Source organism: Vigna umbellata, chromosome 5 (assembly GCF_029865625.1).
Source record: "Vigna umbellata cultivar VRB3 chromosome 5, Vumbellata_1.0, whole genome shotgun sequence".
NCBI lineage: Eukaryota > Viridiplantae > Streptophyta > Magnoliopsida > Fabales > Fabaceae > Vigna > Vigna umbellata.
The window spans coordinates 3,361,227-3,376,556 of NC_142169.1; the positions used below are offsets into that span (position 1 = coordinate 3,361,227).

The following is a 15,330-nucleotide window of genomic DNA, read 5'->3' on the forward strand; positions in this document are numbered from 1 at the left end:
TATTATTTTTTTCTATTCGTTGAGAAAGAAGACAAAAAAAGAAGTACACAAATTTAATTCCATCCCACAAGGATATTTGTCTATAAAAGTGTTAACCTTGTTAAAGGCTTCACCTCACAAGGATATGATATGAATAATGCCTGTTGCCAAACAAATTTGCAAGCAAAATTGCTTCTATTTGATACTTGGGAAAACTCCGGAACTTCTTGTAATAAGTGAGTGAGTAATAATATTATAAATGCTTTTTTTTCTAAAATTATAATAAAATAAAGAGTAGGTAATTGATTAGTATAACAAAAATTCATATCTTTAATTTTTAATACAGTAAAAAAAATATTATTAATATAATAATTTTAATTTCATTAATTTTGTTTGAATTCATAGTTGAACTAGAATTTAATTTTTAATAATACCATATATTTATTAAAGACATATTTAATTACCACAACTATTAATGGAATTTAATAAAATTAAATTTTATATTAATATCATAACTTTTTTTTCTTATTATATTTAAAAACAAAATACTAAAATATCAATTTTATATTCAACCTATTATGTACTCTAAAATAAATATTGTGAATATTGGTGGTAAGAGTCTATATTATAAACTAACACTAAATTATAATTTATAAATTATAATAACCTAATGTATTACCTTTGAATGAATATCAACATATACTTTTTATAACACATCAATTTATTTTTAGAAGTATAAAAAAAATAAAAATTTCTCATTGTTTTTTATGTTAAGAAGAAATCAAGTTTACACAAAAAATGGTTTTATTGACAATTAATTTATGGTGGTCAATTTACAAATAATTGTAATGTTTGGAAACTAATACATTATTTTTAACACGAGAAATCATCTAAATACATTTAAATGTTAGAAAATTAAAATAAAAAATACTTAGATTTTAGAACGCTGTTGGTAACATTGTCCAGCAGGCCCAGACCAATTTCGTCGAAGTGCCCAGTTGAGGCCCAAGAGAAAGACCTGGGGTGGTATATTATAGTTGAACAATAAACCCTACTCCCTCTCTCTACCGTCTGCAAGCTCCCAGTTTTCTGACCACTCTCACAGAGAGTTTGACGCGGCTGCGGAACAACATTCCAAAATGAAGGTTCTCTTCTGTGCAAACCCTTCTCGCAGTTGTTTTTTTTTTTTTTTTTTTCTGATTCGTATTTTTAGTTTTGCCTTCCTCATCCTAGTCCTTCTTATTTATGCCTATTCTTTCTTACCTTAAGTACTTTTGTTGTTGCTCAATTTCATTGTGCCTTTTTATTCTGCAGTTCAACATTGCGAATCCCACCACTGGATGCCAGAAGAAGCTCGAGATCGATGACGATCAGAAACTGTATTCTCTTCACTTTTTCTTTTCTCCTCTTTTAATCTTTTTCAATTTTTGTTGTACCATGAAAGAAGGATGTATTGTTAAATTTGCCTGCCCCCATTTATTTAGGTTGTAGTAAACTATGCTTAAAACTTTTCGAATTCCTACTCTTATCGGTTCCTAATAGTTATTTTGAATTAAAGTTCACTTTTTTTAAGAGAAAAATTAAGCATCTCAAAATATATTTGTATCATTTGCCCATTTATTTATAAATACAAAAACTTTTACTGAAAGTGTGGCTGTTATAAGTAGTTCCAAAGGCAAGTATATATATATATATATATATATATATATATATATATATATATATATATATATATATATATATATATATATATATATATATATATATATATATATATATATATATGTAATGTGGGATATTAGCAACGAGTACCTTGCATATCACGTGAAATTATAAATGAATCTGTTGAAATTTTAATCGTTTTGGTGTGTGAAATTTATGAGCAATTTATATCTTTCTAGTTCCAATAGTATCTTTGTATTAATCCTCCGTAAACTTGATGATCACTATAGGAAATAAAACAAATAAATGAATTTAATTTAAATTTTAAAAAAATGTTAAAAGCTTTATATGAGGCTCGTGTCATATGTTCTTTTGGTCATGCAACTTGTCTTCATACTAAAGTATTTCCAACTTCAAATTACAGACGAGCATTTTGGGACAAGAGGATCTCACAGGAGGTCAATGGAGATGCACTTGGGGAGGTATGTACGCCCTTTAGCTTCAAACCTTAAATGTGTGAACCAAAGTTTTGCTTGATTTTTAGTGATTATTTCATCTATTCTTTTGTTGCCAACAGGAGTTTAAAGGTTATGTATTCAAAATTACTGGAGGCTGTGACAAACAAGGATTCCCAATGAAGCAGGGAGTGCTGACCCCTGGTCGGGTTCGCCTGCTTCTTCATAGGGGTATGATTTAAGTACTCTATATATACTTGTACTGTTCCCTTTTTGTATTTAAAATCAGTTCCATTTTTGGTTCTCTGCCTTTAAGAACTTTATTTTTTAAAATCTATTCCGTTTCTTGAATAGGAACTCCATGTTTCCGTGGATATGGAAGGCGTAATGGAGAGCGCAGGAGAAAGTCTGTTCGTGGGTGCATTGTCAGCCCTGACCTATCTGTGCTTAACTTGGTAATTGTGAAGAAGGGAGAAAATGACTTGCCAGGATTGACTGACGTTGAGAAGCCAAGGATGAGAGGGCCAAAGAGAGCCTCCAAAATCCGGAAACTGTTCAACCTTTCTAAAGAGGATGATGTTAGGAAGTATGTCAACACCTACCGTCGGACATTTACAACAAAAGCAGGTAAAGTTCCAATGACATATATCCTGTATTTAATTTTGTAATTGACTATGTTTCTGAACTAGAGAAAGGGATCATGTTTATATGTAAACAAAATGATGTTAATCTGTTACCGAACATACATTTATTGACAACTAATCTGTTACCCATAGCTGTTTTATTTTATGTTGATGTACATTTGTATTACCGGCAGATATACTTCATGCATGGTTGATTGTAGGAGTTCTCCAAAGATCATTTCTTAAATTGTACAGCAAAATGATTTCCATAAAAATTAATCGGCGGCCTTATTACATAGTATGTTACATTGAAACACGATGTTATTCTTATTGATTATTGAAATTGTGGTTTTTGATAGATCCTAAAGTTTTCTTTGTTTCATGTTGACTGAATGGGATGTTGCTTGACTTGCTTTGCATTAAATATTTTAAGGTCAATTTCTTGTCTCAATATATTTTATCAGAATGGTATTAAATTTTTGTTGAAGTATATATAATTTTCTCGCCCACTTCCCGAATGAAGTTTTACCCTTTAAGAAAATGCTCTGATGATGCACGCCTGCTAAGAAACTATATGCCAGATCCTTGTATCAATTTGAAATGAAGAGTTTGAGGTATAATTAGGCTATGGTCCCTTTGGGACACTGGATAAGAAACGTAGTTTGTGATGGATTATAGTCTGAATGGGTTTGAACGTATGGTTGCAGGGAAAAAGGTGAGCAAAGCTCCAAAGATTCAAAGACTAGTCACTCCTCTCACTCTCCAAAGGAAGCGGGCACGGATTGCTGATAAGAAAAAGAGAATTGCCAAGGCAAAATCAGAGGCAGCCGAGTATCAGAAACTCCTTGCCTCCAGGTTGAAGGAGCAGAGGGAACGCCGCAGTGAGAGTTTGGCCAAGAGGAGGTCCAAGATTTCCAGTGCTACCAAGGCAGCTGTATAGGCTGACTTCCAGATATAGATATGGTGAATGTTTTATAATACCAATGTTATGATAAACCATGGTTGAGTTTTTCGGTTACATTGAGTTACTTATTACGCAGTGTTATTTATTTAATTATTCTAACTTTGTCTAATTCGACTTAATCGTATTTTATGTATGAGGGAGATTAATCATTCTTTTCATTCCTTCATCAGTCTTTTTTTCATGATTTTGCTTCTGTTTATAAACATTCGCTGTAACTTGTAGGATTACTTATTAAACCTTTTCCCCTCTTTCCTCTTTTTCTCTTCATTCCTTTGCTCCAACAAAACAATGCACACGAGTCTCAATCACTAACACAAACAAGGTAGGTTTTTCGTGCACTCCATAATTTCAATGGGTTCCCCTATAAACATAAAAATTCCAAATTCACTTTTTATTTACGATTTCTATTTTCACTTTTATATTATACATTTTAGAATACAAATTTGTATTCTAGATTATATTTTAGAATGTATAATCTAAAATATAAAATTTATAATTTAAATGGTTAAATATATTTTTAGTCTTTGTTATCTTTTTCAAATTTTGTTGAAACTGTAATTTTTAGTCTTTAAAAGCAAATGAGTGAACTGACTAACGAAGTGTTACGTTAAAAGTCACCTCTGCCTTCACCTTCGACACCACCACCTCTTAGCCTTTCTAGAAAGCATTTCATCCTCGTTCTCTCCATCTACAAGGGCCCAATGGGCCGTTCCCTCGGTGTGCGGCGCAGCTGTTGGGCCAAGTTCATCTCACCGTTAACTTTTCACTGATTGCATAGAAGATGCCTACAGGGGAGAAACAAGTTTGATAGACCACCACCTCCACTGGACTGGGATAACAGAGGCCGTGGAAATGCCTTTGTCAGCCGTGGAAGAGATGATAGGCGTGGTATGGGACGAGATAGAATTGGAGGAATGTATTAGTTGCGGGTGTTATGTACCATGTGATGTAACTAATATTAGCTTCATTAGATGTGGAGATGAAGAATTTGAGAGATTAGTTCCTGGATCTTCTGAATATTTTTTAGTTTATCAGTTTGTTTTATTCTCCTTCATCTTTTGCCTCAAATTTGTCAGTCTTTGAAAGTGCTGAGTACGTGTTTTTGACTCCAAGTTTTGGGTGAGAATATTCACTTCGTTTTTTATGCTTTTCAGACACATTCCGTGTACCCTTTCTCGGTAGATAGTGCTTCTTCAGCTGCAACAATGTGTATGTAAACATGGAATTTAACACTTAAGAGTGGTGGTCATTATCAACATTAGAAGCAAAACTATAACATTACTCTCAAACCAACCCTTCTAAATCAAACAGTAGTGGCAGTCTTTGATATTAAAGATTATTTTCTTACCTCACTAGATGCTACTGTGATCTCTGAATACATGAGATTACTTGCTTAGAGTTGACATGAATGCCGAAGAAAGTTGCAGGGTTATGCACTTTCATTCTCACTGAGCAATTTACTGTCAGCATCTTGGTTGGTACTCCTATCATGTCTGTTCCTTCTCCGAAGTAGTTGTGTAATGTCAAACTCTGTAAAGAAATAACAGTAACCTATAAGGATATATAACCAACAGTGGATAAATGAAGATTACAATTTTTAGCAAGGCACTTATTGTGAGTATGAGGTACAAGCAATTCTAAATTAGCAGGAAAAATTAAAAAGAATGAACAAACAAGTGTGCAATACATAATTGAACATCACTGAAACTAGATGATTACATAAAACCTATACACAAAAATTCTGTCACATCCCCAGAATTCCAGTAAATCAACTGCAGTAACTTTTTATCCCAAACAATCCTTGGATTATATATGCTAGACACTGACTTTAACCATCAAGGATATGTTTTATTAGGAAGCTAATAAAAGTAAACAAATTTCGTTTATTTTTCTTATTTATCTCCGGAATGTACTTTTCTCCTAACAGATCACAAGTCTAGTCTCAGTTTCACAAATCACACCACATGAGTGTCTCATTCAATATTCTTTCTTGTCTCACACATCACCCTAAATCCATATCTATCTTTTCTTAAATTTGCCTTCCTTCAAAAATAGTTCTATTTAAAAGCATATCACACACTGAACATTAGTATCTCTTTTAACAAATAATAAGTTTATCATGTTACAAGACTAATCCTTCTATTAGAGTCAAACCCCTTCGGTCCCAAACCTGCTGCAAAATAGAAACAGTAAGCGATTCCTGCTAACTACATTAGACAAACATTAAAAGATCTATTCTCTAATTAACACAAAACTTAAAATTAACATTATTATAAACTATAATACACACGTTCAAAGTCAACCCAACTAGGTTGAGCCACCGCTATGGAAGGTATTGGAGTAAGAGAGGGAAGGAGAGAGGTTAAAGGTGATATGAACTCGGCCCAACAGCTTGGCGTCGTGCACCCAGCAGGAACAACCCATTGGGCTGTTGTAGACGGAGAGAACGAGGATGAAAAGCTTTCCGAAGAGGCGATAGAGGACGGTGGGGTCGAGGTGGAAGGCTGGGACGAATGTGATGGTGTCAGGGGTGGAGGCTGAGGCAGAGAGAGGGAGGAGGGTCGTTAGCCATGGTAACGAGGAAGAGAAAATGACCAAAGCATTTTCACTTGAATTTCAGATTTTCAATTTCTAACGTGACATGCGTGACACATTGTTAGTCAGTTCACTGAAAATTTAATGTCGTTCGTTTTTTAGGACTAAAAATTACAGTTTCATTAAGGAGAAGAATGAAAGTGAAACAAAGTTTGGAAGAGGGACTAAACCCAAAAACGTTTGATAGTTTAGAGACTAAAAACATACTTAACCCTAATTTAAAATGCAAAATTTGAAGAAAAAAATATATTTCACATTGTTGAATACAAAATTTGTTTATATAGATAGTTAATTGAATTAAAAATTCAATTAGATAATGATAGCAATCTCCTAGCTATGTTGGGTCAAAGTTAAAAGGATGCAATGGATAGGTGGATCATTAAGGATAGAGGTTGTAAATACGGAAACTATCAGCTAGACACCTCTATCTATTATAGACAAGAGTGTCTTTTAAAAATCCTAAAAAAATGATTTTTCACCTTTGCAGTCATTGGCCGAAAATGAAGCCTTTTAAAGAGTGGACAAGTTTCCACAAATCCTCTCCAATGAGGGGAGGACATGTGGTCACTCATAAAGAAAAATTCTCTCCATTCCTAGAATGTCATGTGACCACTATTAAAGCTAAATCCTCTCTAATGGAAGCATGACACATGACACATATTTTCCACATGGTTTGGATGTCTAGCTTAAGGAAAAATTCTACGCTAATGAGGCCTTAATATAAGCCTTAAAAAACCTATACTACTTGGCCGAGATATATGGCCTAAATTAAACCCATAGTACTCCAAGTTAGGCTCCATGATGGCTTCAAAGGTGGTCCAAAAGATAGAGTTTAGACCATCTTCATAAATGACTTCAAATCTTCTTATAGATGTTTGACCATGGCTAGGGGGTATGCCATCATCGGCGTATGTCATCATCCTCCCCCTCTTGAAAATGATTTGCCCTCAAATCTTCAACTTGGGCTAAGGCAAACTTCCTAATCTTCTTTGGAGTCATTATGTCTCTTTTCCACCGGGGTCAAATACCCATCTTATAACACAAATTGAACAATTGTTATGTGTTAACACTCCGACAAGTGTACCGAATCGTATAAAGTAATAATAAATGGTAATACCAAGTTATCGTTTCCCAAGAGACTCACGGCCTAGACATTCATATGGTTTCTTGATTAATTAAGACTCGTGAACAAAATCATAGTGTTTATAGTGCAAAAAATAAATATAAATGTAAGTTTTGATCAATTGACTTGAAGAAGGCACAAGTGATTGATATAAAGTATGGAATGATTATGTTGTTGGGGTTTCCGACTTATCCTATCCACTCTCATGTATTTATGAATTAATCTTCTTCATTACTGTTAATGCCACTTTCTAATTTACCTTAAACCCGATGTCTCGGTGAAGAAAGCCTACTCTTAATTACTAGTTCACAATGTCTTGTATCCCCAACAATTAATTATGCATTACATTTGCGCAGAAGCTTAAAGGCAACCAACCCTCCTATCCCTATGTCTAGGTAATATTGCGTTTGGGAGAATTTCCCCAGTTCTAGATTTTCCCATATGTGTCCATATTGACAAAATCAATAATCATGCAATTGAATGAGTTAAACAAAGCATGCATAGAGCGTAGAGGAAAAACCCTAACAATTAATGAAGTAAAGCATTTATAATATAAATAAATTCTATACATGAGAGTTTCAAAGGATTACATCGTTTCTCCAACAACAATGGAGGTTTAGTTCACCATAGACATGGTAAAACTAAATGAAAATATGGAAAATAATGAAAGATAAAACCCTAGAAGTTGAAGATCGGAGCTTCCGCGACCAAAATTCGCCTCCAAGGGGTGAAAGGAGTGTGTTTTCGCCTCTTTCTGTCAAAATATATGAACCCTAGAATGTCCAAAACCTTAAATAACTTATAAAAATAACATAAAATAGGTCCAAGCCCACGTCGTCAGTGCTCAGCGCCCCATAAAGGCACTCAGCGGTAGCTGTGACACTCAAATGATGCTCAGTGGTGGTGCTCAAGCGTGAAAAAGTGGTTGCATAACCAAATTGGCGCTCAGTGGTGGCGCCCAGGCGTGAAACAGTGGTTGCACTTCCAAATTGGCGCTCAGCGCCTCAAACTAACGCTCAGCGCTATCTACGATTCTTCTATGTGCCACTTTTCCAGCCTTTCCTGACTCCAGCTCCTTGCTACTTGCTACTTCAACTTCTTCATCCAATTCATCTTAATTCCTGTCAAAACAAGGAAAAACAAGCACAAAACCAATAATACCACCTTCAACTCTCTTATTCTCACAACCTAAGCAAAAGCATGATTTCAAGCTAGTTTCTAAGTCATAAAGGGTGTTTTTAATATCAAAATTTAGTCTAAAAATAACGGTTTTTCAATCGTTATCATTATGATAGTGAGTAAATGAAGAATATAGCTCCTAAGAATAATACACCTTAAATCAAATGAATGATTAAGGTCTTAGAGAGTAGGAGCATCTTTAAAGCTTTTATTTGTCTTGTGTTGGATGTATGTGTTTGAAAGACTATCCTTTCCAACACAAGAGTCAACTTTTACAGATATGTCATCATACCCCTCTTTTGAAAAGGTGTTGTCCTCAAATCTTCGTGTTCTTTTATGACAAAAATTCTATTCTTATTATTTTTTAATTTGTGTATCTTTCCACTGGGATCAAAGATCCATATGCAAGTGTCATCAAACACAAATCCAATAATCTGATGTGCCACAAAAACATGTTATCTAGATGAAAGATTTGAAGAAGACCTTATGTTAATTTCAGAAGAATTTACTTGAAAATTTTGAAGGTCTACTTTGAGCTAAATGTATCCTAGAAGGTAATATCAACTTAACATTTGATTTGGAAAAAGTTGAGGAGTTAAAAATAGTGGGAGGTGAAAAAGAAGTTGAAATTTTTTCAAAAGTATAAGTTGGAGTTATAAAAGATGGTTGAATGTATTAAGAAAAGTTCAAGGATTAGAAAACTCTCTTCATCATCTTAGTCTCAACCATAATTGTGGGAGTGGTAAGGGACTTTAGTACCTCTTCCTCGTCTTCTCTTCTTTTTCTCTCTTTTCTTTCTCATTCCTTTCTTTTATCTTTCTCTCTTCATACTCTCTTCTTCTTTCCTCCGCCTTTTTTTGCTCTTCTTACTCATTCCTCTTTCTCTCTTTGTTCTTTTTCTTTTCTTCCTTCTCTTGTCTTCCTCTCTTCTTCTCTTAATCTTCCTTAAGTCCTCTTGGATTTTTCTTTTTTTTTCATTAAGAACTCTAAGCTCTTCTTCTAAGGTGTCAAGATATTGTTTTCTTTCAACTCTTTCTTTGTTTTCTATCTCTCTCATTTGTTCATCTCTTATTCTTTGAATCTCTTTTTTCTCTTGTCATTCAAGAGCTTTCTCACTTTTTCTTTAAACTCATCTTATCTTTCAAAGAACCCTTCTACACTTTTTAGAAAAGTTTTTCCTCTTTTAATGAGTTCTCTTATCTCACATATTTGCTCTTTGTTTATCACAAAGGAAGAAGGAACAAATTTTCTTCTCATGCATGCTCTCAAGTCACACCATTTTTCAATCAAAGATTTTCTACATCTCTCAACCTTATATTGTCTTTGAATCCACCATCCACTTGCACATCCTATAAGCCTAGAGATGCATAAACTAAATATATGATATTTACCATGCCTAACTAAGAATGGATGAAACTCTTCTATTCTTTTTTCCTATGCTAGGTATGATAATGCACTAGTATTCTCACCAAAGAATGGAAGGTCACTCTTAACTTTATAATGTAGTTCATCCTCGCTTTGACTTAAATGCAAAACTACTATAAAAACTTATTTTAATTTTTTTAAAAAAACATGCTATGCATAAACAATTACTTAGTAATTTAAAAGACTTAAGGAGAGAAAATAGACTTAAGTTCACTTCCAGGAAAAAGGAGGTGAATCATAATGGATTTCTTAAAAACCAGGCCTTTTTATTTATCTTTTGATTTGTATTTTTTTCATTCAAATCCAATGACAAATGTGGCAGTTGACATCCTTTCCTTCTACTGAGGTTTTTTAGGAATTTTATTTGTATTACGTAATTTTTTAATGGCAAGATGTTGGTTAATATGGTAAGATATTCAATCAAATCTTTCAATTTAAAATTTGAAATTCAAAGTTTGAATCAAAAGTTGTGATGATTGTTTATCTAATAGGGTGTTAGATTTTTGTTGTTGAAAAAAGTAATTAATGTTATATAAATTAGGTGTCTAAATAAAGTATAATAACAAGTAATTTGATACTTATAAACCTTCTACATTGATTAGAGAGATAAAACTAATTTATAATATAAGTGAAAATAATTTCTATCTTACGAGTCAATTTTGTATGTATAAGTTAGTCTTAAAATAACTTTTTTAATATGATATTAGAGTCATTCAAAGTATATCCTATCAATATTTGTTAGTATCAAACCTATCGTGTCACCCACTATCTAGCCACTATTGTACTAGTTACAAATATCTAGTCTCACGCTTGGTACGTACATGCCTTAACATGAGAGACGTGTATTAGAGATTGCACATCGAGTAACAATAAAGTTAATTTACAATATAAGTACAGGAAAATCTCGACTTATAAGTCGATTTTGTAAGATCGCATTAGACTTAACATCCACTTATTACTTTGGTGTTAGAGTCTAACTTAAAAAAATTGTTTGTGTTTATTACGCTACTTGCTATTGAACCGATATCAAATCACTAATAACATCTAGTCTAACGAACAAGATGTTAATATCAACGCGTAGAGTGCATTGAAGATTCCACATAAATTAGAGATAATGTCAAATTATTACAATATATAAGTATAAAAACAATTCTTATTTTACTATAATAATAAAGGTTAAAACCCTCGGATGGTTGATAACAGTTGAAAAACTGTTATTTTCATGCTTAAAGTTGATACTAAAAGCAACCTTTAGACTTAGAAACTAGCTTGAAATCATGCCTTTTGTTTATATTTTCAGAAATAAGAGAGCTGGACAGGTTTATGCTTGATTTAAGTGTTCTTGTGCAGGTTTTGAGGTGAATTTGGTGAAAGAAGTGAAGAATAAGAGAGAGGACATTAGAAAAGACAAGAAAGAGTGCAAAAAGGAGAAGTCGAAGGCACCGCTCAGCGGCAAACTACCGCTGAGCGGCACTCAAGAGGTGACGTTGGAACCGCTGAGGGGCAAAATGGCCGCTGAGGGGAAGAAAGAAGACGCGCAATCACCGCTGAGCGGTAAATACCGCTGAGCGGTAAATACCGCTGAGCGGCACTTTTTGGGCTTGGACTTTTGTAATCTTTTGTAACTCTAGATTAGTATATAAGGGCTTGCACGTCCTATAGTTAGGCATCTTTGGCAGAAACGAGGCAAACACTCTCTCTTTCACCCCTTTGAAGGAGGATCTTGGATGCTCAGGCTACCTCTTCACCTTTATTGGGTTTATTCTTTCATACTTTCATTGTAATTCATCTAGGTTCACCATGAATATGGTGAACTAAACCTTGTATGTTTGTTGGGGAATCAAAGTAATCTCTTGAAGCTCTCATATATGGATTAGTTGAGTACATCTTTGAATTAAGACATATGCTTTCTTTCATCATTAGTTAGGGTTTTTCCTCTTGGCTCAATGCTTGCTTTGTTTAACTCATTCTAATGCATGATTATTGGTTTTGTTGATACGGACACGTACGGGGAAATCTAGATCCGAGGAATTTCTCCCAATATTATACTGACAATATTATATTGGTTGCCTTTAAGCTCCTGCACTCATGAACTAATCATTAGGAATGCTAGGAATTGTATGAACTATTTGATTAGGGAGAAGCCATCTAGAATGGTACATTAGAGAGTGGCATTAACAATGATGATTTGAATGTTGAATTCCTAAAATATATGAGAGTGGATGAGATGAAATTGACCCCCAACAACATATTCATTCATATATTTCCTTGAAAGTGTTTATCTTTTGTCTTTGTCATTGATCAATTCATGCATACATGTTTACTTTTCGTCTTGCATAATTAAATCCAAATATTTCGTTTGTAAGTCCTAGCTAATCAACAAATCACATAACTAAACTAGGCCGTGAGTCCTTTGGGAGAACGATACTTGGTCTTACCAAGTTTATTACTTGAAACGATTCGGTCATACTTGCCGATTGTGAAACAAGTTTGTGACATCATATTTTGGTGCTTACAAATTTGTCCATCAAGTTTTTGGCGCCGTTGCCGGGGATTCATGGTTTAACTGGTTAATTTGTGTGATTATTGATTATCTTTGACTTATTTTTTTTATTTTATTTTAAATTTCGAATTTTTATTTTATTTTATTTTTCTGTTTATATTTTTCAGTTTGTATTTTATTTTATTTTATTTTATTTTTTTCTGTTTTCTGTTTTTCTGTTTTCTGTTTTTATTTTCTGTTTTTTATTTTTCGGTTTTTATTTGATTTTATTTTATTTGATTAGATTATATTTTATTTTATTTTATTTTCTGTTTGTATTTTATTTTATTTTATGTTTTTATTTTTCTGTTTTTATTTCCTATCTTCTTATCTTTTCAATTATATCCTTTGATTTTTTTTCTTTTCTCTATCTTTTTGTGCTAACAATTGTTTTTAGGGTTTTGTGCCTAATGTCTGCAGAATGCAATTTGGTCAAGAGTTTAACTATAGGGGCACTCAATTCTACCAAAGTAATCTCAACCAATGGTGGGAACCTCACTCAAGCATGGATCAAAGCCAATTTTGGCAAGCTGCTGGACAATTTGAGAACCAACCACAACAACAATGGCAGCAACAACCCTTTCTATCAGGAAGTTTGGATAGGTTGGAGGACACCCTTCAACGATTTTTGAAAAATTCCGACTCTACTCAGAAAAGCATTGAAGAATCATGTAAAAGAATGGAGATGCAACTTCGTCACATTAGTCAGATATTAAATGATGATGTTAATACTGATGTTAACCTTAAGGAGGAAGGGCAAGTCATTATCACTGAAAGTGACAAGATTCTTGATGAGGAAAAATTAGAGGGAGATGAGGAAAGGGTAGAGAGAAAAGAGAAAGAAGAGTTGAGTGAGAAAGATAAAGATGAAGAAAAAGAAAAAGAATTGGTTGAGAGAGAAGAGAGAAAGAAAATTTGTGTGAAGATAAAGAAGTTGAGGAGAAAAAGAGAAAGGAAGAAAAAAATAAAAGAAGAGAAAAAGAGAAAATTTAGGGAGAGAAAAAGGAAGAAAAAGAAGATGAGAGGAAAGAAGAAGAAATCACATGAAAAATTACATCCTCATCTAAAGAAGAATCATAGGAAGGAAAAGAAATTTAAGTGCTTTATGGAAATCTTCAAGAAATTGGAGATTAAAGTTCCTATGATTGAGACATTGCAACAGGTTCCTGGTTTGATCAAATTTCTGAAGAAGTTCAGTAGAAAGAAGAAAAAGAAGAAGGAACATGAGCTTTACTGGGTCAAGCTAGTGACGTTAAAGAAGCGCTTGCTGGGAGGCAACCCAGTAGATTTACAAACTTTTGATTTGGTTTTATAATTTGTAATTTGTGAACATTATTCTGGACATTATTTTGTTCGATTTAGCATCTACTGAAGGATGCTAGGTGGTTAAGCATCTACTGAAGGATGCTAGGTTTGTAACACCTACTGATGGGTGTTGGTGAGAAAATTTTGCACCTACTGATGGGTGCTGGTAAGTTGGAAACACCTACTGATGGGTGCTGGTGGAATTTGGGTCAGGCTCGTGACGTTAAACAAGCGCTACCTGGGAGGCAACCCAGTTGATTGATTGTTTTTGTTTGTTTATTTTAGTTAGGGTTTGCATAAGCATTTTTAACATTGAATTGCAGGGAACCTATGAGGGACATGTAGGGAAGGCACGTAGGTCAAGAAAAGAAGGAGAGGAGCACATCACGACAGTGCCGCTGAGCGGTATTTTACCGCTGAGCGGTACTCTCGCAGACTGGGCTTTAGTTCCCCTTAGCGGGACCCGAGCCCATTAGGGTATTGTTATACCCCAAGCTGCGTTTTAGGGTTTATTTCCAGACTTCTCTCTGCACAAACACTTCCACACACCTTCTCCTAGGTTTTCCACATCTTTTCACTCTTCCCTCTTAAGAAAATCTCTCTTCTATTCACTTTCTCACTGGTGTGCTATTAAAGTTTGGGGTTGGAAGAGAGCATTCTAGTTTGGAAGCATTCTCATATCATCTAGCATCTCCACCCAAGTAAGTAAAATGCATTTTGTTCATTCTAGGGTTCTTGAAATTGACTGTGATTGTCAAAGCATGAATATTTAGGGGTATTGATTTCTATGCATGATTTGATGATATATTTGATGTTTGAACCGATTAAACTGCTTGATTATGAACTAGAAAACTGAAAATTGCATTTGGGTGGAGTTAGGACAGTTTAAAAACGAGATTTGCAAAAATCTGCAGATCACCGCTGAGCGGCATTTACCGCTGAGCGGCACTCTGCCAGATTTGCTTTTTCTGGTTTGTTGCGTGTTTGAATGTGGCACTGGTGGCGCTGAGGGGAAATTCTGGCCCTCAGCGGTGGTTTAGTTTCAAAAGGAGTTTTGTTTTGTGTTTACTAATAATTAACATCGTGTTCTGTGGTTTTGGATTTATGTTTGAATGCAGGAATGGCATCCTCTTCAGGAAAGAGATTGAAAACCATGGCAACCAAGAGAAAGGAAAAGGAACCAGAGCAGCTCCATAATGGCAGGTTCCTCTCTAGGAAACATGAGAAGCACTTTAGGGTGGTTCAGGACAGGAGACTTCTAATGGAGAGAAAGGTTGGAATGATACCTAACTTTGCTCCTCAATTTGGAGAGCAAGTGTTAGGGAATGATTGGGGAAAGCTAGCCACTTATCCATCACCTGCCAACATAGCTGTGGTGAAAGAATTCTACACCAATGCAAAGAAGATTGGTGATTATCCAGCTGAGAATTATTTGGGCTATGTTAGAGGCCATGCTATCAGGTATGATCCTGACTCCA

The 15,330-nt window shown here is 34.3% G+C and overlaps 1 protein-coding gene across 1 annotated transcript; it reads left to right on the forward strand.

Moving 5' to 3' along the window:
• Positions 1-972: 972 nt before the first annotated feature.
• On the forward strand, positions 973-3,841 carry LOC124825433 (small ribosomal subunit protein eS6). The gene is made up of 6 exons (XM_047298040.2): positions 973-1,124; positions 1,294-1,358; positions 2,066-2,123; positions 2,219-2,327; positions 2,451-2,723; positions 3,427-3,841. Exons 1-6 carry the CDS (start codon positions 1,119-1,121, stop codon positions 3,657-3,659), a joined length of 744 nt encoding a protein of 247 aa, XP_047153996.1. The 5' UTR covers positions 973-1,118; the 3' UTR covers positions 3,660-3,841.
• The last annotated feature ends 11,489 nt before the right edge of the window (positions 3,842-15,330 follow it).